Source organism: Chionomys nivalis, chromosome X (genome assembly GCF_950005125.1).
Source record: "Chionomys nivalis chromosome X, mChiNiv1.1, whole genome shotgun sequence".
Lineage (NCBI taxonomy): Eukaryota > Metazoa > Chordata > Mammalia > Rodentia > Cricetidae > Chionomys > Chionomys nivalis.
The window spans coordinates 98,447,338-98,472,018 of record NC_080112.1 but is presented as its reverse complement, the minus strand read 5'-3'; the positions used below and the strand labels follow the sequence as shown (position 1 = coordinate 98,472,018).

The following is a 24,681-nucleotide window of genomic DNA, read 5'->3' as shown; positions in this document are numbered from 1 at the left end:
TAAAATATATATGTGTGTGTATATTTTTTTTTCTCTAGTTGTCTTTAATACATAATTTAGTACTTTCTGAAATATTTTCTCCCCAGCAACATCTTTGGGTAATGGAAAGAACACTAGACTTAAAAGAACCAGGGTTGAATTTTATTTAGGTCTCCCAGGGTTACTTCAGAAGCTTAGCTTCAGGTTACTCGTGTATGAAATAGGTATAGCAACCCTGTCTTATATGTTGATGGATCGATACTGATTGTTCGTACCAGGGAAATGTAATAAAAACATGATTATTTCCTCAGCTCACATCAAGCCTTTGCTTAAGGAATTTCTTTCCTGTGGTATGATAGTGCATGTCTGTGATTGTAGCACTTGGGAAACTGAAACAGAAAGATCTCAAGTTCAAGGCCAACCCCTGAAAAACCAAGATACTCTGTCTGAAAACAATGGGAGGAGGAATCTGGTGAAAACATGTGGACTATAGTAGATATGGAGCTAAGATGCTGTTCATTAAGAACGAGCATGGATTAGTGGTGAGCCAGAGAAAAACCAAGAAATGAGAGATAAGAGGGAGGAGCAGGAATAAATCTAGACATAGACTTTGGAGTTCACAGAGAAATTTCAAGTGACAATGGGACATCTGGTAATCAATTTTAATTGTTTATATTGGTATAACATATGCCTCCATTTGTGTAAACCTTGATACATTATGTAAGTTACAAAGGCCTTCATATGAATGAATTTTTAAAAGTCATGAATCAGGGAAGAATGATGTTCCTGATGGTTCCTGTCATCTTCCAAACAAAAAAAATGAATAGAGATGAATTGTGAATTCTGAAGTTTATTAGAAGTCCTAAACTGAACCACATAGGATTCTGAGCCCTTAAGATTTCCGAGAAATATCTAAGGGAGACACTTAACTTTCCTGACACAGGTTAGGGTGGAGACTTAACCCAACTTTATTTGAAATCAAAAGGACAGGCTGATGCTGTGCTTACTTCTGCTCAAGTATTCACCTAACACAGGGCCCACCACAGGTGTCATCCTCTGTGGTAGCTGTGTCTGGTTAAGTGTTTCTAATAGGGTTTCCAGATGAGGCCCTAAGCTCTCTATTGACAAAGCCTACATTTGCAGACCGTTCCATTTTTCTACACTTCACTCAGTGGCTGAGAAAATGACAAGTACTAGCTAAGAAGGGGAGAGAAGAGAGTAATGGTAGAAGATTGTAAATAGAGACTGCTCATCTGTTTCCCAGCTGCCCAGACCCAAATAATCACAGAGAAACTATGATTTGGCCAACAACACTATTTGGCCAATGGCTTAAGCATGTTCCTAGCTAGCCCTTCCATCTTAAATTAACCCATTTCTATTAATCTGTGGACCACTATGAGGCTGTGGTCTACCAGTGAGGTTCCAGCGTTCTCCTTCAGCAGCTACGTGGTGTCTCTCTGACTCGACCTACTTTCTATATCTCTTCCAGCCTGGCTGTTATCTGCCCTGCTATAGGCCAAAGCAGCTTCTTTATTAACCAATGGTAATAAAACATATTCACAGCATACAGAGGGGAATCTCACATCAGAAGATCCATATTAGCAATAATTGCCACTTACTGTGCTATTGCCTAAGTTGGAGTGGGTTAGGAGCCCAACTTGATTGACGACAAAGTTCAGTGTCCCAAGCATTGTGCAGCCTGTCTCTGGGCCCATCTTGACTATCTTACCCTGGAAGAGCTCTCCTACATGAGAGTAGGGCTGAGAGGCCAAAGGCAGGTCCATCAGATGAAGGAACTGGGGCTGAAATTCAGAGTTCAGCATCTGTCTATAGGAAACGATTTTTTTGTTTGTGGTTCCCTTAGCAGCATTTCTGGCACTTTCCCCAGAAGCCAGCTTGGCTTGCCATTGCCAGCTGACTGTCTTGACACGTAGAATTGCCAGATTAACAAATCTAAGAACACCCAGTTAACATTGGACTTTTGGATAAACGATGGGTTTTAAAAATGTGAGCATGTTCCATCCAGCATTTAGGACACACATATTAAACAATAATTCAGTTGATCTGAAATACCAATCCAATTGTGCCTTCTGCATTTAATCTGGCAGCCCTGCTTTGTATGGACATAATGTTGGCTGGCAACTCTTGAGATAGCTGCTTAAAGTGTAGAGTTTGGGTAGTTCTCTGGCACTGGTGGAAGCTAACCAACCTGTCTTGGGTTCCCCACAAGGTGCACCCAGTTTTCACAGTGAAAAACCTGCATCTTGGGAAATGGTTTTCTTGCTGGAAAATCGGCGGCTGGTGATGGCGTTCAGCTTAGAGGAGGTGGAGTCTTCGGAAAACAACCAATGAATGGTGAAACTGGCCAGTGGGTCCCGAGGTATTTCACTGTTTCTACCAAGCACAGTTGCTAATTGCCTCTTTTCAAGAGAGGCAAGTTCTGGGGATCTCTAGAAGGCCAGAGATCACTAAATTCAGCCTCTGCCTGTTGTTTAGGAAGCATTTGCAGGGTCAGTCCTCTGACCTGGTTGTACCATAGCAGAGGCAATGGACTAAGAATTTCATGTTCGTTAGCTTGTATGAATCCTGGTGCTCCCCGCACCCTGTAATAATGACAATTGAAGGACGATCCACTGTGAAATCTGAAGTTAGTAACCATAGCAGGTCACCACTGTTATATCTTTTTAGGAATGAGAAAGCAAAGACTTAGAGTTCAGTCATTGCCTAGTGTCACAGAGCTGATGTGCTGGTCCTAGCAGGTCTGACTCACCCAATAGATGGTTGTTTTGAAGGAAGGAAGCTGGGGTTTGGAGTTGTTTTTAGCGATAGGTTCTGAACCAGGATCTTCGCTATGCTTGACAATGGTCACTGTGCTCCACCTTTGACCCCTCAACCTATGTTTTAAATCACTATCCTGTCTGTTCGTATAGATCCCTGCGCATGTGAAAGGCCACTTGATGGCTAGCTAAAATCCTGAATGTTGCCATGCAAAGACCTTTCTTTTTGCTCAGTTATCGTGGACAGAGGGATGACTACTAGGGAACCAAGAAATTCAGTTTCTCCAAGTGCAATTTTTGGGGAAAGATCCCATCCCCCTGAAGCCTCTCCCAGCCATCTCTCTGTTGTTCCTTTTATGAATATTTAAGACTGAACAGCCTCTAGCCCCAAGATGGGTTTCTTTAAACTTGGGTCTGGTGCCTCTTTGTAAGGCCATGACTGTAGAGGGATCGATCTCTAAAGCAGTGCGTTGAATAGACTTTCTTAGGACAGGCCAAGATGGTAGACCCAGTAAAAGTACATCGTGGTGAAGGTTTTCATGTCTTTCTAATGGTTCAGCTTCAGGCAGGCCTGAGGGACTGCAGGAAACTACTGGAACTGTACTCTTTCTGAAAGGCCCTTCTGAAAATTTGCTGGATTCAATCTGTAGAAGTAATTGCAATCCTTCCAACATTCTGAAGGATGTTGAAGGGTCACGTAAGGAACCCTTTTGGGGGTCCTCCAAGAGGAATACTTCTTAGAGTCTACAGTTTTTGACAGTTACACTTTTGAAACAAAAGCATTTTCCCTCAAGGGCAAGGGTGCCTACAACCTCAAAAGTTAAGCCAGGGTAGAGGTTATATTAGCATTAGCACCTCCTGATTCAGGGGCTGGCCATCCACCTGGCGTGTCCCTGAGGTGACTTCAGCTCCAGGGGCCAGAGCCCTCATCTTACTCCTGGTCTCACAGAAGAAATGTAGCATCAGTGACGTCTCTGAGCAGCAGTAGCTTGAGAGTGGGGGAGCTCAACCCAGACGAAAGCCCGCCCTGTCCTACCTAGACACAGAGGAGTTCTTGTCTTTCCCTGTACCAGCTCCTAGGCTGTCACTTCAGCCTAGGATTCTGGGCAAAGCAGCTGCCCAGGCATGGCTTAGCTGGGGCATAGAGGGAGCTAGGAAAGCAAGGAAGTTGTGTGTGTGTGGGGGGGAACACTTGTCCTAAGCTCCAGCAGCATGGCATGCACTTACCTGAGGCATTTAGTTCTCAGCAGGGAAGACTGAGGTTTCCCCTGCTTCTTCATTCTGGCTATTGACCTGGTTTTCCAGGAAAGGTCCATTAGCTTCAAGGTTGGACAGTCTGCTCTGTAACACCCCAACTTGAAGCTGCAGCATCACAGCTCAACCCTTCAGCTGGCACTGCAGATGGGTTTGACCACGTTCCTCTCTGAAAGGTCCAGAACATTTTCTTATTGCTTTTGTTGTACTGGAAGGGGTTGACTCATCTCTGTAGAGACTGCCCAGGGCTGTTGCAGCTAGAAGAGGTCTAGGCAGCTGCTAGATCCCATCGCTCGAGGGACGGATGCAGCCTTTAGTGAAACACGGAGGGAGGCAGAAGGCTTTGTGCTTCTGGCAGGCTACCTCCTGGGTGAAGGGCTTCTTTGTTAGCATGGGCACATGTTTTCCCCCATGGAAAGCAGACCTAGGCCGCCACTCCTAACCCCTGCCCTAAGAGGGTTTCCTGAAGACCTCAACTCACCATGCCATCCTCGTAAGCTGTGTATCGGAATCCAGCAGACAGAAGGGTGTAGGCAGGATGAATGTCAAGTGGGACAGAGGAGGGCCAGCCGTACCACTGAGCTAAGTGCTACCTGAAAGCAACAGAAGACACCTGAATGGCCTGTGGACTGTTGTCTGACGGAGTTTGCAGATGAAAATTTCAATAAAGTAGACATGAAATGTACGTAATTATCAACTACAGCCATGATAAAGCACATCAAATAAAAAGGCTTCTCTTCAGTTCCAGATTTCCACCCCTTTCTCAAGGCTAGGTACACCCTTCCAGAAATAGACATCCCTATTGGGAATGGTTTCCTTTTTGTTTCTGGCTTAGTCTGAACTTTAACAGTAATGACTCTTCTTTTTCTGACTTCATATTTTAGTCATACCCAGAGTAGCAAAAATAATAAGATAAACATCCATGTTTTTATGCAGGTGTAACAGTTTCAAGTTTTGGCTGATGTTATTTCATCAAATGTTGCTACTACATTTTTCTGGAGTGGGCACAGCTTGGGGATTGTGACATTTGGCCATGAAGATTTCTAAAATAAAGACTCTTTAAAAAGCATCCCTGCACTTTAATCCCAGCACTCGGGAGGCAGAGGCAGCAGATCTCTGTGAGTTCAAGGCCAGCCTGGTCTACAAGAGCTAGTTTCAGGACAGGCTCCAAAGCCACAGAGAAACCCTGTCTTGAAAAAACAAACAAACAAACAAACAAAGCATCCCTACAGCTGGGGATGCAACTTGGTAGTGTTTGCCTAGAATCCCGAGGCTCTGAATCAACCCTGAAGCAACACACATACACACACACTCACACTCAGTTCTGCGTTACAACCACACCTAACGAGCACCCAACAGTCTTTCTGTCATATGGCCCCTCCTGACTCCCACTTCCTTCAAATCTAACAAGATATATAAAAACCACTGCATTTCCAACATACACTTTGTACGTTGCTTTGAGGAGTATGAAGGTTAGAAGCTTGGGCCATAGCAGCTAGAAGCCCGCCCATCTTCCCCCTTGCTGTTCTTGTTCAGGAAAGAGGCTCTGTATTCAAACATTCTTTCAGAGCAGGACAATTGTCCCAGCAAGTTCCAAGCAATAAATCTGGATAGAGGTATCTTCTAAAGGTAGTTTTGTCTCTTGCCTATTAGGGGGCTCTGGGAAAGCTGCTTCTGTGTCCCCCCATTATTCAACTGGAAAAAAATAAAATATGTTCCTTAGAGTTTGGTGAGCATTGATAACTACAGAAATAATTTTAATTCTGCTGCTGTTATAACTCTGTGCATCTTCTTTATAGGGGCTGCCGCAGTAAAGATGGCCAAGTTTTCAGGATTCTAAGTGGGTCATGTGGACAGCTGCTTTTTCCGCACTGCTACTGGCTTCTTGGCATTCTTCGGGTGCTCTTTTCCTGAGGTTGTCTGAATATTTTGGCCTTTAAGCTGCTTTCTTTACCCTATCCCAAGCTATTAGCATCTCTCCCTTGTAAATACCCACACAATTTACCAGTCACTCCTGTCTGTCCTTGTTTTGCTCTTTGAATTACCAGAAAAAGAGTAGCATCCTCCACCCCTGCCCCCTGCCCCCCACACCCTGCATGATCAAAGAATGTGACATCTCTGGTCCTCAGCCCTCACTTCTCTTGGCCAGAAAGGCATAGCCAAGCCAATCGGCATAAAGTTGGGTGTGGAAAGTTCTACCTGCATATGCACAGGACTTGATACATTGCCTGCCATTCTGCTAGTTTTCTGTGCCAGGACTGGGGGGAAAAATGATTAAAAGCGGCCACTCACCTTCCCACTGTGGCCTATAATGACATGGTCTTGGGTAGGACAAGAAAAGACTCAGCTCTATATTCTCAAATAGCACCAGATGAGCCCAGGAACTCTCTGGTACTATGCCTTCTCTGTTTTCTTTTCTGTCTTCTCCGTGGACACGGAGAAGTGTCCCACCAGATTAGGCACTTGTGTGCTTATAAAGTTTTCAGGGAGAATGCCTTAGCTCAGCAGAACAAAGAAAAGTTGCCTTCGTTCTGACCTTCAAGATCTGGTACTATGTGACGATACAAGAGAGAATGGAGGTAGTAGCCAAATATTTTATAAATAATTGAAGACAGTCACATAACTAAACCAAGCTATGATCAAGGAGGGCCAGATTCTCTAGTGGCACTGCAAGAACAGTATGAAACATGGTGTTTACTAGTTTAATACAATCCTGCTTTGTTCTTCCTCACAGGTCCCCAAAGCTGGCCGCCGACTAGGACCATGAAGGCTGCTGGTGCCCTCTGGAGGAATTTTTGTGCATTGCAGAAGCCCAGCTGGAATGGGGAACATTTTGTTCCACTTACTTAGGAGACCCAGTAAAAGCAGAATAGGTAGGGTAGATGGAGTTTATGGGGTTGGGAGCTTCTTTAAGACCTGAAAGAAATTCTCTAAGGATTGTATGGAGGACTTAGAACAAGGATGCAGAGGGAGTGTCCAGGCAGAGTGTCAGATGGACAGAGCCACTACAACACACTAGATCAGAGGGAACTGGGAACCTTAGGGCACTGGGAAGGAGTGTGACATAATCACCTGGCTGAGTGCCTTTCCTAGCCATTGGCATAAGAGCAAGGCAGAGACAGGAAGATCTGCCCTGGGAAGGAGGTAGAGAGGGGGTGACAAGAGAAAGAGATGAACTCAACTGTAAGACGAAGAAAAGAGACCCCAGGAGAATATAGTGGATAAGGTGGTATCTGGGAGTTTAATGGGGAATTACTTTCTTGTGAGGATATAGTCAGTCCCAGAGATGCTGTTGAGAATAGATAGCTGTAAAAGAGGACTCAGACTGAGCGATTTCCCCTGTACATAGATCGGCCTTGGCTATTTGGGCTACAAAGAATCTTGTTTCTTATGCCTTGCATTAGAATGCCCGAATTTAGGGTCAGTTACTTCTGCTATCATCCCCCTCTTCCAGGGCCATTACTACAACTACACTGCCATGGCAGGCAGAGTCTTTGTCTGGACGGCATGCCTCAGAAGGCATGGGTTTGAGACCGTCAACAATCAGCCATGGCCTTAGTCTGGTCTGCCCTGGGAAGCCGCTACTTTACTGTTCTGCAAGAGAAATATACAAGGCATATACAAGGATCCCTTCACATTGGGACTTGTAAGAGCAAAAGATTTGTTCTAGAGCCAGTATTGTATACTGTGTGGTTCTGGACTCCAGTGTAACCAGCCAGAAACACGGAAAATCACAACCACAAAAGACGTTCATAACACACAATATTTGATCTCTTCCTCCCCAGAAAATTTTAGGTTCTGCATGGTTTTCCCCCTCTGTTGTCTCTTATGACAAGACAGAAGACCAGGTTCAGGAGGACATCCTTATTTCTTAGGAGGATAGAGAGGATAGTCTCTGCTCTTCTTATAGTCCAACAACTTGCCCTGGAGCCACTCAGGAATAGACCCTTGCTTCTAGATCAAGAGGGCTGTGACTGTCTGAGGCTTCTGAACTGAGGGAGAAAATTGACAAAGAACCCACATGAGCACTTAAGGCTCACCTTTTCTACAAAGTTAGAGAAAACTTTCCCCAGCTAGCATCACCTTTTCTGTTTGGCACTCGGGTCCCTTCACAGTCTTCAGAGACCTCTCTTACCAGTGTGGACGTTTCATATATTACTCCTGTTTTCACTGTTTGATCTTTTTTATATACATGTTTCTCTGAGGCAAGGACTGTATTTTTTTCTCCACTCCCCACACCCAATTGCCGCACCCCTTGCCTCCCTATGCCTTGTCTTCCACACGAGAACGCTACATTTCCTGGGCAGAATTTTGACTAGCAGATTCCCAGATTACGATAGCGTCTTGTTAATTCTCCTTAGAAATCACCTACAACTTCACTCCGGCCTTTTTCTTTCTGAGAACTTGGCTACAGATCTTGCCCTCTCCTTTGTGTCTCTGTTATTATAAATCTAGGAGGAGGAAGAATGCTATCTGCTAACAAACAGAGGGACGGGAAAAGTTCTGGGGTCAAGGGCAGCTAGGAGTAAAGATTGTTTGGTCTCGGAGCATGTAGGTCTTTGATCTAGACCCCATCATCATTTCACACAGCTTCAGTGTGCTCGATTGAGGTCTGGCACATCAGACAGACCCAAGGATCAGTTGGAGGATTGCAGGACCCCTCCATTTAATTCCCACCCCCAATTCACATTTCCATATGTCTTTGTAGCAAAATGAAATTCTAGAGAATCTTTAGAAAAAAGAAAAAAATGAAACAACTGGAAGTAAAAGGCAGAAAGAGAAGATGGAGCCCTTAAAGAAGGGAGTATCCCAAAGGAGGAGGGAACAAGGGGAGGAGAAGGGGAGGAGGAGAGGAGGAGGAAAGCAAGCCTGTCTCTTTAAGGGGCTTGGCTGTCAATCAGAGAGCCCTTTTCATTGCAGGAGGAGAGGACAAAGATACTCAGAGAGAAAAAGTAAAGGACAGAAGAAGGAGACTGGAGAGACCAGGATCCTTCCAGCTGAACAAAGTCAGCCGCAAAGCAGACTAGCCAGCAGGCTACAGTTGGAGTCAGAGTGCCAAAGACATGGGTGAGTCTCAAAAACTTTAATAGCGAAGATGCAGGCACGGGAATTCAGAAGAGAATTTTCAACTTTGGGGCTCTGGGTTTCCAGTGGTTTAAATAAGTTGTGTGTTGGCACTTGTTTTCTGTTTTAATTCTTTAACATTTAATTGTATTAATTCCTTCTCTGCTGTACTGAGCGTAATGCTTTATTGTCAACAAATTCCATCAGTACACATGAAGTCCGACAGATCCTTGGAGAGAATGCCCAGCAGGATGGATGCGACCATGTGGCTTCTTACCCTTTCACTTCCCTTCTGCTTTCTCCTTTCCGCTGATCTTAAGGCCCTGGTTATGGTGCAGTTATCTGGAACCCCTAGTTCCACTGGAGGCAACTTGAATATTGACTAATCCTCAGATGTATCAAATACGCACTTCCGCTATACGAACTTCAGAGCCTGTTTGGCATCAATGGAACGGAGGAATAGGGAAAATTGAACTCAGGCATGGTAGTGCCTATGGTGGGCATTCCAGGTTCAGAAAATGAAAATACAGTTCACAATAGTTTTACCATTGTGAATAGATATGGATTATCTGTTATCTATGTCTAATCTATACCTGTCAGGAATAGATATGGATTGTATGGGTATATGTGCATGTGTGTGTGTGTCTGTGTGTGTGTGTGTCTGTGTGTTTCCACGCAGCTCAACATTTCTAGTAAGTATCATGAACTTAGCCTGAATCCCTGCTGTAACAAGGTTTCTGTCTCAGGGCTCTTGTTGGCTGAGCCCGGAGGGCTCTCCTATGTTCCATAAGTATGGAAGCTGTGAAGCTATGGTGTCCAGCAGTGTCTATTCAGAGAAAGGTGTGTGCAACATAAGGGTCTTTGCCTAGGCAAGATGCTGCAGATAATGTACATTTTGCTCATGTTTGGGAAAGATAAAAGTAGCATCTTGAACACATCCTGAATGAAAAGAGGTTCAATTGCCCAGTGTAGTCACCATGCGACATAGTAGCCAGTAAATTGATAGGATCCACAGACGTGGTTTTTCAGTTAGACTGAACTGTTGTTAACCTTGGTTTTTTCCCATCTCAAGTCACTGAGGGAACTGTTAGCAGCTTATATGTTGGTAGAATAGTTAAAGAGGGTGGCATACTAGACTAGAAGTCCAAATACCTCAGTCTCTAATGAACTCCACAAAGTTGGGCATGTCTCCATGAATCACCTCATCATCTGGAAGACAGGGGCAACAATAACTGTTTTGTCTGCTTGCAGGGTGGAAGATGGAGTAAGAATGCTATGGCAGTCCTGTCGATGTAGACAAGTTCTGTATCCATTGTAAATTCTCATGACACCACCTCTTATGTAACAATGCCTATCTAGGCTAGTGCTTCCTCTTTCCAAGGTTGTTGGGCTTTCTTTGTGCACACCCTGTATGTTTGCGTAAGAACCATTTGATCACCTGAATGCAGCAAGGTGAGAAAAATTGTGGAAGAAGTCAGTTTCTGCTCTGGACTGGCAACCCTATCTGTTGTGAGTGCAGCTGATTGAGTAAGTCGTTCCCTCCAAATAGAGAGGTAGTGCAAGTTGAATCTTACTTCCTTGGGAGATAAAGCCTTGAAGAAAAGACAAGAAGAAAGAAAATGACAGAGGCCAGATGATTTCCTCCAGAGGAAGGTCAACGCACGCATGCGTGCGTGCACACACACACACACACACACACACAGGGTGTCACTAAGGATGTATATTTAGGTAAACAATACATGTACTAGGGATACATGATGGGGTAGCAATTGCCTCCACAGTCACTCAATAACACAGTATCTGAGGCAGTGTGACTATTCAACCATATCTGACAAGACAGTGACGTGCTATTGCTTCGGCTGTGGAGTGCACTGCTGTTTAACTATTGCAGTAGACAAATCATAGAATCTGGAATTGAAAGGAACATTGGAACTTACCTGAGGTGAAGCCATACCTATAACACCCTAGGAAGCTGAGGCAGGAGGATCACTAGAAATGGCCAGCTAGACAACATAGGGAAACTCTCATTCAGAAAAAGTTATGTGAGCCAGCCCTCAATGCAGAATTTATTTCTTTGACAATAAATTAAACATATATTTTATGTTTAATCACCACCAGAAACAGGCAGCTTATTACCTCACCCACAAAATTTCTTAGGATTGGAAATGACGAGGACTGAATTCAGTGGCGTCTGAGCAAAAGGTTTACAGACAGTGTAGCGGCTTATTAAAACCTTGTTCAGACTTGGCAGGAAGATGCTTCAGATGAGTCTTTGGAATAACAATGGAAATGAGAAAGAGCCATAGTGAATATTTTTTGCTCAATAACAATGCCATCACTGAGCAGCAAAACATCCACTTCCTCAAGCTTGCTGTCATCCGAGAACAGTGGCTGTTACCCTGGCAACCAGACTGCAAGCTTCCTTCCCTCCAAGAGTGGCTTGGAAGTACAAAATGTGGAGGAGGCAGAGCAGAGGCTGAGTTCTGCCAGGTACTTGAAGACTATCTGAATCCCATGGAGGCACCACAGAGTACCCGCAGATTTCGACTGGCATGCTAACTAACTCCTCCTGGAGACTGAAATGATAAAGGGTAGCTAGCCTTCACCACACCGCTTCTTATCTGGCTCTGCCTAGCCAGGAGCTCTTGAAAAGCTACAGAGATTAAGCTATTGCCCTGCTTTAAGGGGCTTCACCTTGACCCTCAGCCAGGACACCAAGGAATCTAGTTCACATCCTGACAATAGTGTTCTCTCAGAACTCTCAGTAGGAACATCTTTAACCTAGGGAGTGGTAGGAACATCTTCAGGTCCCACCCAAACCAGTGGCGCATTTTTCCCTGTCCTTTGGTGTGTGTGTGGGGGGGGGGGGGGATTGATTGTATAGCTTTGAAAATCATCCCTTGGTTACAGTTCTTTAGTCTTAAAAGAGAAAGACAAATACCATCTCTGCCCATGGAACTTTAGGTTTAGAAAAGATCATGCCAGGGCTGTAAGCTGATAAGGAAAGGTCTTATGCCATGGTCACTGAACAGAGCTTTCTCATCTTTTCCCATTCACAGACCCTACCCAATGTCAAAGTTACATCAAAGGTTCAGCAAGCAAGTCTTTCCTTAGCCTTTGCCAAATACTTAAGAGTAATCTGTCAATGACCTCAGAACTCTTTGCTATGCAAAGCTTTGAAAAAGAGCCAACGGCATCCCAAAGAAGAGGGTGAGGTTCTGCAGGTCAGCTTCACACTTTAACCAAGCAAAGTGGGGGATCTAGTAGCATACGGTATGGCTACATTGGTCTCTAGTAACATATCGTTCTTCATTTCCCCACAACTGGACAAGGTAGAGACTCAGTGTGTGTGTGTGTGTGTGTGTGTGTGTGTGTGTGTGTGTGTGTGTGTGTGTATGTGTTTGTGTGTTAGTCTGTTTCTGAAAAAGAACATTCAAAGTAAGGCAGACCAAATGCGGTTCCTGGTGGTGATAGTGGTAGTTACCACTAGTAGAAGCAGCAGTGATAATAATACCTGTCCGATAAGGAGGTTGGAGTTCTTTTTTTATTTAACTTTGTCTGTATGACTTGACTATCAAGCAGGCTTGCCATCTCGTGTCCCGGTGCCTATTGAGCTTTTGACTGTGGTATAAATGCTAATATCATGCAGGAAAGACAAAGTCATAAGCAAGGCTTTGTCCTGACAAGATGAGACCAGAAGCAAAAGTCTTTGTCTCTGTCGCCTCCTAATAATTGTTGTTTTACTTCTAGAACCAAAAGCAAAAGTCTTTGTCTCTGTCGTCTCCTAATAATTGTTGTTTTACTTCTAGAACCAAAAGCAAAAGTCTTTGTCTCTGTCGTCTCCTAATAATTGTTGTTTTACTTCTAGAACCAAAAGCAAAAGTCTTTGTCTCTGTCGTCTCCTAATAATTGTTGTTTTACTTCTAGAACCCTACCCACTGATCGCCATCTATCCCTAGTACCAGTCACAGCTGTTCTAGCATATTGCCATGTTAATGGCTATAGGCCCTGATCAAGGAAGCCTCTGTTTGTGGGTTGAGGTTAAGGGGTGGATTCTGGGAGGAGGGGAAGACTGCAGTGCAGATTATAGACTTAGGGAGATGGGACCAGTTTCTCACTCAAAGAGCTTGCCTGTTGTTTAAACTCTATTGTACAGGGTTCTTCTATCTCTCCCTTTGTCAGCTGGATTCAAGAGACAAGCTGGGAATTGTGCGGGCTACAATTGGTCTCTTTCTACCATTCCTTTCTATGAAAGCCCTTCCTCTCCTCCCTTTGATGAGTTCCCAGATTCACACTGAATTTCCATCGTGGAGCTGGTCCTTGAGGTGTGCCCGGGGCACGGGAAAGGAGGGAGTGCTTTAGAGCACTTGGCTCCTACTTAAAGAATCAGAATCAGGACAGTCACTGGGATGGGCCTTAATCTGAGAGTCACAATAGTACTGTTGATCTCTGACAGAGAACACTGCTGAGAAGGGACGTTCTATTACAGATTGCTCATGCTTGCTTGTTTGGGGGATTTGGAGATGAATATAACCCATTATTAACTAATGTCTTTACTTATATTTTCTCCACAGGATTTGGTTGCATTCATTTTAACACTAGATAATAGGTAGCTTTGGTTTTCATTTAAGAAATTAATTTGATCTCCCAAACAAGAGTGGAAGCTTTCTGAGAAAAGGGACTTGGGCTCTTAGCTTCTTCGTATTTCTTGAAGCATCTGTGTTACTAGTAATGCATTTAATGTTAGTGTCCTCAAGCCGCCCCAACACAAAGGAAAAGAAAGCATCATTAATTTTCTCTGTGATCAGTCATCAAAATGAGACATTTAAATCTCATTGAGTAGCAGTTGTATTATGTAATTCTTTGATACTGACTCCACTACATCACAATTTATACTTAGCTGGGAAATGACAGGATGCCTTTTAACATTCAAAACCCTCTTGACCCTGAGGTATTCTGAAACAGAGAGCTTATGGTTTTAGGCTGTTGCTCACATGTTCCCAAGTTCATTTCTTGGATTCTGAAAAATCGAAATGAACCCAGTGGACTTTTATTCAGAATGCTTTGATGAAAAGACAGTCTCTTATATGTTCTGAGTTTTTTCTTGTTGGAATTCAAATTTTGACTTTTGCTTGGGCAGATTAGCTGAGATTCTTCACTTCCACTGAACTTGAATGCCCTTAGAACAAATATTTCATCTGAATTTTGACGACTTTAACATCTGATGCTTGTTTTGATGTTGTGAACTATTTTATAACCTAACAGCAGTACATCTATCTCAGGGCATTTGTGTTGGATTCCACATTACAGAGAGACTTTGCTAAAGTCTATGTCCTTGTTTCCTGCTTTGAACATCAGTAGAGCAGAAAGGGGGTGTTACATTATTATCTGAGATCTAAGAAAATAAAGAAAAATGGGTGTAAAAAGATACAGTATCAGGTGGTGATTTCGAGTAGCTCCCGAAGTTTTCTCACCCAGTAAAAACATGGAATGTGACATTTTCTGGTTATTTTGATGACCACCAAATGATCAGGATGAGAAATCATTCTTTGTTTCATCACTTGATAAGAGGGGAAAACGATCCTAGTGTAGAGGATATAGAGGGGCATGGGCTAAAGCACTGAGTACATTTCTCTGTTTGCCTGGCAAGAGCTTGTGTTCCTGATCACACCTGCCTCACCATTAGGCCATGCCCTGGTGAAAAAGCTGGGGTGAGTGAATGGGCACAGGATGACCACTTGCCAGGGTAGATAGCTCTCCTTACCCTGGGCTAAATAAACAGTCCTGCCATTGTTTACTGGATCTGACCCCCCTCCCCACCCCCAGACATGCAGGGCCTTGCAGAATACCAATGAGGCTCCTGAGATCTCAGGAGGAGACAAGGCTTCTTTGTTTAGGGAAGTGATGGAGGGCTGTGTCCAAAGCTTGACCCTTTGCTGGAGAAAGAGGGAACAGTAGGGTCACTGACCTCCCCTCCCCCACCTCAGGCATTAGAGACCTTCTTTACTAGAAGAGTCTAAGAGTCTGAGGGTGGAGAGGAGTTCAGAGGGCAGAGAATGAAAATGTTGGGACTGTTTACTTCCAAGTGCTTTTCTTAACTTACTGGATACATGTAGTATCTTAACCTAATGACAAAAAGAAGATTCAATTCCTGGAATGTCTCCCCCAAGACAGTGGTGGGTTTCAGCTGTTTTGCTTTTCTTTGGCGTACTCACACGTGCATTGTACACACCTGTGCAAGTGTGCACGTGCACATATATCATAAGCCAGTAGTGCACATCCTCTCTTGCAAAGTTCACATTGAGTAAACTCAGCATCTCCTCACAGCGGCAGAGCTACAAATTGATTGTCTCTCATAGAGGGCTTGAGATTGGAGAAAGCAAAAGGAACCCAGTTCAGCTACATATTTTGGCTTGGGCTTCTGAGCCTTATCTCTTTGAAGTCCAGGATAGGCTGTCTTTTCAGTGAATGGTGGGTAATAGGGCTCACTTATTCTGTGATTCTGATAAAAGAGACAAATGCCTCCATCCCAACTTTTTCGTGATACACATAATTTGATCTTTCAACATCTGTTGACATTATTCAACTTAGCTGTGGAAATCACAGCATTTTTAAGTATTTTTAATAAAAACTGAGCTCATATTAAGGGAATCAGGCAATGAACTTTTATTTCCCCTGATACCCTGTTGTAGATAATTGAACTTGATGTGGAGAAATACATGAATATAAAAGTTCAAACTTTAGAAAATTATTTTCATTCTATAATGGGGTAAGAAGTTACAACATACTTATCACAGACTAGTACTTTCTCAGACACATGTCCTGATTGTATGTACACTTAGTATAGGAATAGATGCATAAAAATCAACTGACCTATATATGTGTATATGCATACATTATTAAATATATGTATGTATGTATATTTTATATATCATACACATATGCATATATTGAATTTATACTATGTCTGCACACACTATCAATTAAAGACCTTAAATTTTCATTTTTCTACTTCTTGCAGATCTGGTCAAGAGGCCAGAGGGGACCACACGTCTCTCTGTCTAGTCAGTCATCTGCTTGGCACTTGGTCAGTTTTATTTCACATAACACCAGAACTTGGAACATAGCTGCTTCCAGAGTCTGTGACTACTTTATGTACCTTTCTTGTTTCTCAGCAGCACTGGCAGGGGCTGAGAGGTACCTGGTCTGGGATCTCAGGTATTCTTACCACCTTAAGACACCTGTGTTCCCAGGCCCTGTGTGTTCCCGTGGCCCAAGTTCCATGTCAGAAAGCTTCTGTGGCCATTACAGAAAATCTCTTTGTGGCCTTACCAACAGAATCTCACTGTGATCTTAAGGGTACAGGAACTGGACAAGCTGTGGTGGAGCAAACAGGCAAAGCATTGAAAAATAATCAAGCCTTTATTAAAATATATTTTTGTAAAATAGGGCATCAAATACTCCAAAACTGAAGTTACAGGCAGTTGTGAGCTGTCTGACATGGATTCTGTGGAAGAGCACCAAACACACTCTTAACCACCAAGCCATCTTTCCAGCCCCGAGTCTGCAATCTTACTGTTATTATTTTTATTATTATTGTGTGCAAAAGCACCCTTCCCTGTCCTGTGCCAGTTTCTTTCTTCTCTGGGTTACTCCCTTCTATCTAGACTAAGAAGTTGGCATTCCTCACAACAAATATCCATGTGTGGGAATATCCAGAAACATGCGGTTTTCATTCTGCCTTCCACCTGGAATGCTCTTGCGGTTCAAATTGTGTCTGAAAATACTGACATCTATGGTTGGCACTCTTTCTTCTCAAATTCTAGATATATTTACTCTCAGGAGCCATTTACTTGGTTTCCTGGGATTGTTGGTGGGAAATATTGCACCTACTTCATTCATTTTTCTCCAGTAAAGTGGGGATTCCAATCTGGCAGTTTGTACCTTTTCTGTTTTCATCTCCCATGGACAGCGCTGTGCACATTTATTCCATAGTTGGTGACTAACGAAGCAAAGTCAATGGACTCCAAAAGAAAGAAAAGAGGGGTCGATCTTATCACCTCCCTGGATTGTTACTTGAATTATTTGATTCTCTTTAAAAGCCCATATAGTCTGTGTTCTGAAGGTAAGGGTTCATTTTTAAGAATGAGACAAAATAATGATTCTGGGTCAATCTCACATTCCAAAAGCTAAAAGCTGCAGGTTCGCCTTTAGAACTCCCCAGATAACCACTCCGTGTGCTTGGCAGCACGGGCTGCTTGGCCCAGGAGTGGGTGTGAGTGCATGAGTTACCTGTTATGCATACCTCACTCCGCCTCTCCTTCTTCCCTAGGCTTGTTAGAGTGCTGTGCAAGATGTCTGGTGGGGGCCCCCTTTGCTTCCCTGGTGGCTACTGGATTGTGTTTCTTTGGAGTGGCACTGTTCTGTGGATGTGGACATGAAGCTCTCACTGGTACAGAGAAGCTAATTGAGACCTATTTCTCCAAAAACTACCAGGACTATGAGTATCTCATTAATGTGTGAGTACCTTCCCACTCCCAGACCCATGTCTTCTCTTCCCCTCACCCTGTCTTGGAGGTACCAAACTCGTCAGCATCTTAGTAACTAGGAGGGCACCAATGTAGAGCCAGCTGGAATTCCTGACCATCCCTCTGCATACAGATTCTCCCGCACCATGTTGGAAGCTTGTAGTGAGGGGATATTGTCAGGTTCAGAGAAGAGGTCTGCCTCCTCTCACTCCCCTGTGTTTGCTCACATGGGGTCCGATTTCTGCTCGGTATGTTTAGTGTTGCTGGAATTGTCTCCACAGTGCAGGTGGAGGTCCAGTGATGGGGCAGAGTGAAGCCCTGGTCTTGGTCGGACACTGTTTTCGTGCACTCAGGCTTAGTGATGTCGCCCCTACTCCTAGAGTTCTTCATGCATGTCCCGGCTTGTCTAGCTTATCTCTCCTTTGGAGTAGCACTTGTGAAGGGTCAGGCGAGGAGGGGCAAATCTGGTTCTCTAGGATGCAGGCTAACAAGGACTAGAAAAGGGGAAGAGAAGCGCGTGCTTTTGCCCACCTATTCTCTGGCTTCATTTACTTCAGCGAGGAAAAGGTGAAGGAACACAGGTGAAACCTAGTGGTTCCTCTCAAAAATGTCCAGCTACCTAGGCATCTACCTTACTAACAGACAAGAAGACCTGTGCCCTCTGAATACAGTTGTCTGACCTTTTCTGTCTGTCAATGCAGGATTCATGCTTTCCAGTATGTCATCTATGGAACTGCCTCTTTCTTCTTCCTTTATGGGGCCCTCCTGCTGGCTGAGGGCTTCTACACCACCGGCGCAGTCAGGCAGATCTTTGGCGACTACAAGACCACCATCTGCGGCAAGGGCCTGAGCGCAACGGTAACAGGGGGCCAGAAGGGGAGGGGTTCCAGAGGCCAACATCAAGCTCATTCTTTGGAGCGGGTGTGTCATTGTTTGGGAAAATGGCTAGGACATCCCGACAAGGTGATCATCCTCAGGATTTTGTGGCAATAACAAGGGGCGGGAGACAATTGGGCGTGAGTCTGTGGCCTCATCCCCACCCAAGGTTGGGTCCTCTCCAGAGGCCTGGCTTTTGAGTGAGGAAGCGATGGCTACAGCCGAACGATACGGTCAGGAAGAACGTGGTGCCTGGCCGGCTTAGCCTCACCTTTCAAAGGTTCCCTAGAAAATTTTATCTCAAACTGAAAAGCATGAATTTTGTAGGATGCTTTATACAATAAGACCATTTCTAACCAATCTGTTGGTATTCCTTTATTTTGTTCCTAGCAAGGACTACAAGAGTGGACCGGATATATAAGAATCTAAAATGCTAGACATGGAATTGAGACTTAGACACATAACCTGAAATGGAGGGTGGGCCATAGAAATGAAAGAATTGACTTCAAGTCACAATGTTCTGGGATCCTATACTATTGAGGGTCCCAGAGAGGGTTAGGCTCCATCAGGATATTTCACACTTACTTTTGGCCTAGCCATGTTTTAGAAAGACATGCCTTGTTTTTTCAAGAGTTAAAGATCTTTTGGGGTCTGAACATGTGTGTGGTATGCTGATGACCTTTTGTGACCAGCAGCTAGCTTAGAATGGTTTTAGCTCTGAAATTTAAATCTCCCATTGGCATTGTTCCGTGACTAGGGAACAAAACTCTTGTGGCAAAGAATGTCTTGTAAGCTCAGCCTAAGGCACAAAATGGCACAACTTTCTTTCAGGACTTTTTTTATTTTTACTTCTTTACACCTTCTCTGCCCTCCAAATTCCTTGAAGCCCCTCTAACCCAGGGATCCGCCTCACTCCAACTCCCACCCACTCCCCCTACCCACCGTTACACTCTGGGCCAGTTCTCTAAGAGACACTGCCAATGACACTTGGCAGAACTGCCCTGCTCACTAATTTCATCTGAGGGGTTCCTGGAATCTGACTTTGTTGGCACATGCCACGCCAGGATCTCCCAGTTTGTGTTTCAGGATCTGCAAGCTGGTGCTGGTTTGTAACTACCCTATGTCGATTGTTTTAGTTTGTGGGCATCACCTATGCCCTGACTGTTGTGTGGCTCCTGGTGTTTGCCTGCTCTGCTGTGCCTGTGTACATTTACTTCAACACCTGGACCACCTGCCAGTCTATTGCCTTCCCTAGCAAGACTTCTGCCAGTATAGGCACTCTCTGCGCTGATGCCAGAATGTACGGTGAGTTGGATGGGGGAGCTTTAGATTCCCTGGCATCTATAGAAGCAGCATGTACTTGTTTTGTGTTCAGGTGAGGAAGATGGTGATTCTGGAAATCTCCTGAGATGATAAATAAATGCATCTTAGTTTATTAATCTCTTTCCACTGAACCTGAGGTTCCCCCACCCCAGAAAGGAAACATGGAAGCTTTGGCAGTGTTCATTCGTTCATTTGTTTCTTGGGTGTCCTTACTCCTTTTCTCTGATTGACCGCTGCTACCAACCCCCAAAGCAGCACATTGCAATCCTGTAAGATTTTTCCATTATCAATACCACCTTTGCCTTTATGTAAATTTTAGAGAACAGGACCACACTTACTGTCAATATCAGGCTTACTGCCAGGATAGGGAAGTCAGAGAGGCTCTGGAGCAGGCCTCCACACGGCCTCTAGCCCTGTGAAGTTCACTCTGGTTCATCTTTGCACCTTAGGTGTTCTCCCATGGAATGCTTTCCCTGGCAAGGTTTGTGGCTCCAACCTTCTGTCCATCTGCAAAACAGCTGAGGTAAGTGAATGATTCGGGTTATTTTGAAATAGATTGGCTAATAACACAGAATTTCTGGCCTGTAACAGAAGTTTCTCCACGTGACCATCAATTTCAAGGATTATAATATCTCCTTGTTGAACTTTGAATAAGCAGATTTCCCATCTACAAAATAAAGGCTAAGTATGCCTGAGTCAGTGACCATACTGATTAAAAGTAAAAGTACCTATTTTCCCAAGAACTGCATTACAAATCTTACTTTCTTAGACTCCCTTCATTAAAAGAAAAATATATAGCTTTAGTAAAATTTCCCAAATGAAAATCTTCATTTTGGTTAAAAACTTAACAAGAGAATGGGTCATGCACAAAGACATACATGGGCTCTATAAAATACGTTCAACATGGAACTCCTTAATCTCCATTGAGAGGTGAAATCCTGGGCACAACTGTAGGAAATGCGTTACTTATGTGGGATCATTAGTCTCGTTTCTGAGTATTTGGGATACTGCAAGTGTGAGATGCGCTGATAGACAGGCAAATGGGAGGTTGACACTTAGGGAATTGAAAACTTAGATAGAGACACAAATTAACATACAGGCAAGATGTCAACCCGTCCAGAAGACTTCATTCACTATTATAGTGGATCACGCTTTTATTTTCTGATACAAGAAATAATTCTCTCACACGCATTTTCCCGCAGTTCCAAATGACCTTCCACCTGTTTATTGCTGCATTTGTGGGTGCTGCAGCCACACTAGTTTCCCTGGTAAGTTGTTTTAAAATAATATTAGAAAATAAGTGGTCCAGGGATAGCTTAAGTGCTATTAGGCTGAGACTAGAAGAGATATTCCTTCCAACTTTGAAATTGGAGGGAAGCTCTGAGAAGGGACAGCAAGGTGTGGGGCTCCGTATTTCTACCACGGGTTGTCTAGGCACTGGCAGAGTATGGAACCATCTCTAAACAGGATTTGCTGTATCCTGGGATCCTGTGTAGTCTAAACATCTTCTGTAGTCGCTAGTGGATTTAATTACTCGGGGAAACTGGAAGGACCTCCTCACATTAGAATTGTTATGACTTGCTGCAGTCCTGTGCCCCAGGTCCTGCAGGTAGTGTCGACTACAGTACCAATGAAGTCTGCTCATTGCTAAGGCACTAAAGGGCAAGGTGATTTACCTCAAGTCTCTGAGGTAGCAGTTAGCTACAAGGAGGATCTCCCAGAATTCTCCTCAGTACCTGGAGGATTTCACTTCTAGTCTGTAAAATCAGTTGATGCATAAAACACGGGACAGCTCTGCTGCACGAAGTAGCTGTGTGTGGATAGCAAACACTGTGGCCCCAAGTCCCTTAGACATGCTGATGTGACAGCATAGGCCCAGCTAGGGTCCTTAAGGAAAGGTCAGTGGTTAGCGGAACTGACCTGTGGAATACGTCTTTATTGATTAGGTTATCTGGGAATGCGTAAGTGTCTAATAGAAGACTTCTATTCGCATATGTAGAAAAAGCCAAGGATATGGTTTTTAGGGGCTTTTTTTTCAGACCATATCCTTTGATTTAGTTGTAATTTTACTTCCACTCTCTCCCTCGTTCACAAAAGGTTTTGAGTAGGAAGACTTCCTCTTTCTGCTCTCACTCGTCTTCTCTCTTCTGTTCCCCACAGCTCACCTTCATGATCGCTGCCACTTACAACTTCGCCGTCCTTAAACTCATGGGCCGAGGCACCAAGTTCTAAGCTCCTGTAGAAACTCCCCTGTCTAATAGCGAGGCTCTAACCACACAGCCTACAGTGTTGTGTCTCCTGTCTTAACTCTGCCTTTGCCACTGATTGGCCCTCTTCTTACTTGATGAGTATAACAAGAAAGGAGAGTCTTGCAGTGATTAATCTCTCTCTGGACTCTCCCTTTTCTGTACCTCTTTTAGTCATTTTGCTCCACAGCTGGTTCCTGCTAGAAGTGGAGAGCACCTGAGAAGGTGATTCTCCAGCTGCAAGTCACAGAGGAACAAAAGCTCTAATTCAATTTGGGAGCATCTCCTGAAGACCAGGATGTACTTCCTTCACAAAGGGCATTTCCATTGAGAAAAAACAAAGCGGAAAGAAAGATTCTCAGGGAGAGAGCAGGAATGCACTTGGTCTCCTTGCCATCAATAGGAGCCAGCTGTATTCTCCTTGATGCCCCAAACCAAGAACTCCCCCTTATTTTCCTATTTCCATTGAGACAGAAGCAAAGGAAAGAATGCTAGCAAAGCAATAGCACTTGCCCAGATCTGCCTCCTGCAGCTTGGAGACAGCGGTCAAAGCAAGGATCTTTCACCCTTAGAAAGAGAGCTCTGACCCCAATGGCGGTGGACTATGTAAGCCCTAATTCAACCAACCTTACGGCATCGGGGAGCACAGTGTAGACAAAGGGGCAAAGTCTGTCCTTACACCTCATTAGGAAGAGAAACAGTGCTGTCAGGCTCTGCTCACTCCCTTCTCCTTGATAACAGCTACCATGACAACCCTGTGGTTTCCAAGGAGCTGAGAACAGAAGGAAACTAGCTTTCATGAAATAAGACTGTGACCTAAAGAGCAGCAGTTGGCGGTGGCTAAAGGTGCAGCTTAAAATGGCTCTCGGCTGATGCAAGATAGTTAACTCTTTGGATAGAATATCTTTTTTTTTCTGTCGGTTAATTGTGTCCTCTGGCCTCTGGCATATCTTCACAATGGTGCTCTTTTCCTGGGGTTTTAGCTATTCACTAGAGCAGGTGATTTGAAGGTCTTGATTAGTCAAAAGGATTCATCTTTTACCTTTTCCAATTCTTTAGCTCTTGTTGGGAGTTAGATCAGAAAGATCTGGAGAATGAGTTTTGATTGCAGTTCTTTTTGAAAAGAGAAACCTGGACAGTAAGCATCACAAAAAATATTTCAAATTGTCGAGTCCCATGAATTTATTTGGACTTTCCACAAGCATTATGCCATTTGTAGAAATAGGCTTGTAAATTTGAGTCTCAATTTGAATAAGCTGTCCAGTATTTTCTTTTCTAACAAATGACAGGTGACTTTACTTGCTAATGTTACCTTGGCATTTTGAGAATTAGGCTTAGCATAGAGGTTATTGTCTCTTGGTATATATAGGTCACATAATAGATTGTACTAGCTGCCAGCCGTTCATTTGGTAAGCTTCCATGGAGATCTGGAGACATGGAGAGGACAGACAGAAAGAACTAGAAACCTGAACTCCCAGATTTCAAGTATCTGGTATTTGTTAACTTTGGGATTAAAATTTTTAAAAAAAAAAAACTCCAATCTATTTTCATTGAAGGAAAGGTTATTATAGATCTTTTATTACAGACTTCTGTCGTCCTTATTCCCCAAAGTGGTTTCTGCCATGTTGGAGGATTTGATAAGAAGACAGTGAAGACTTATTCTTGGGCCAGTATGTAAGATAACTAGGGTATACAAGAGTGAGGAGAGGGGAAAGGATCTGTGAGAAACCAATCAAGATCAAGGAAAGTGAAATAATCTCTATCTTTTATTTTCTTTTGATTTAATAACATAACCAGCTGTTCCCTACAAACCTCACATGCATACACACACACACACGTACAAAGAGAGTTAATCAACTGCAAGTGTTTCCTTCAATTCTGATAGAGAATTTTGATTTTAACAACATAAAGAATAAACTTTTAGAAACTCATCTTACAAAATGTATTTTATAAAATTAAAGAAAATAAAATTAAGAATGTTCTCAATCAAACATGTTGTCCTTTGAATTGTTCTGTTTGACCTCGCTAAGAAGGAACTTAGTTATAGCTAAGGTGCTTGTGTATATTTCAGGCCATGTAGGTTGTTCTTGCACTACTTCTATGAAAAATATAAAAAGTTACTTCTTTTTATACCTAAAGACACTAAGAAATGGATGCAAACAGTTTGCCCAAAGCAACCCAATAAATGCTTGTCTGAACTTGAATATTGTTCTTTGAGACAGGGTTTCACTATCATCCGTTCCTGTCCTGGAACTCTCCATGCAGACCAGGTAGGCCTTGAACTCATCGAGGTCTGCCTGCCTTAAGTGCTAGGATTAAGGCGTGTACTACCCTACTGGGCTGAATTCAGGTCTCTATAACAGTTCATTTTGTTTTGCTTGTTTGTTTGTTTAACGCTTTATTTTCTCTTGGGTTTCAGAGTGTTCTGCTTATGCGGAGTCAGTAAGATTTACTTTCCCAGTGTCATTGTGGTGCCCCAGCACCTGGTGTATTTAGTATTAAATTATTTTTTTATCTTTTCTGAAAATTGTTTAGCTATTCCAATAGAGATACCGTGGTGCTTCCCACATGAGTAATACATAGTTTCACTTGGGAACTACTAAATGAAAGGTTTGAAGTTGAATGTTTATAGAG

The 24,681-nt window shown here is 43.5% G+C and overlaps 1 protein-coding gene across 2 annotated transcripts; it reads left to right on the top strand.

Annotated features, from left to right (window-relative positions):
* The first annotated feature begins 2,341 nt into the window (after positions 1–2,341).
* Positions 2,342–24,038, top strand: Plp1 (proteolipid protein 1). Of its 2 annotated transcripts, XM_057759979.1 has the most exons (10): positions 2,342–2,359; positions 5,810–5,925; positions 6,745–6,883; positions 8,931–9,077; positions 17,407–17,593; positions 18,304–18,460; positions 19,615–19,783; positions 20,251–20,324; positions 21,004–21,069; positions 21,962–24,038. In XM_057759979.1, exons 4-10 carry the CDS (start codon positions 9,074–9,076, stop codon positions 22,031–22,033), a joined length of 729 nt encoding a protein of 242 aa, XP_057615962.1. In that variant the 5' UTR covers positions 2,342–2,359; positions 5,810–5,925; positions 6,745–6,883; positions 8,931–9,073; the 3' UTR covers positions 22,034–24,038. The 2 variants fall into 2 exon arrangements, with proteins under 2 accessions (XP_057615962.1, XP_057615961.1); XM_057759978.1 differs by lacking the exon at positions 2,342–2,359 and having other exon boundaries at positions 18,304–18,565.
* Positions 24,039–24,681: the final 643 nt, after the last annotated feature.

Bases quoted from the DNA above. Each gene is read 5' to 3' on its own strand.
- Plp1 (XM_057759978.1), top strand. The intron at 19,784-20,250 runs GTGAGTTGGATG...TTTGCACCTTAG, and splicing joins CGCTGATGCCAGAATGTACG to GTGTTCTCCCATGGAATGCT. The intron at 20,325-21,003 runs GTAAGTGAATGA...ATTTTCCCGCAG, and splicing joins CCATCTGCAAAACAGCTGAG to TTCCAAATGACCTTCCACCT.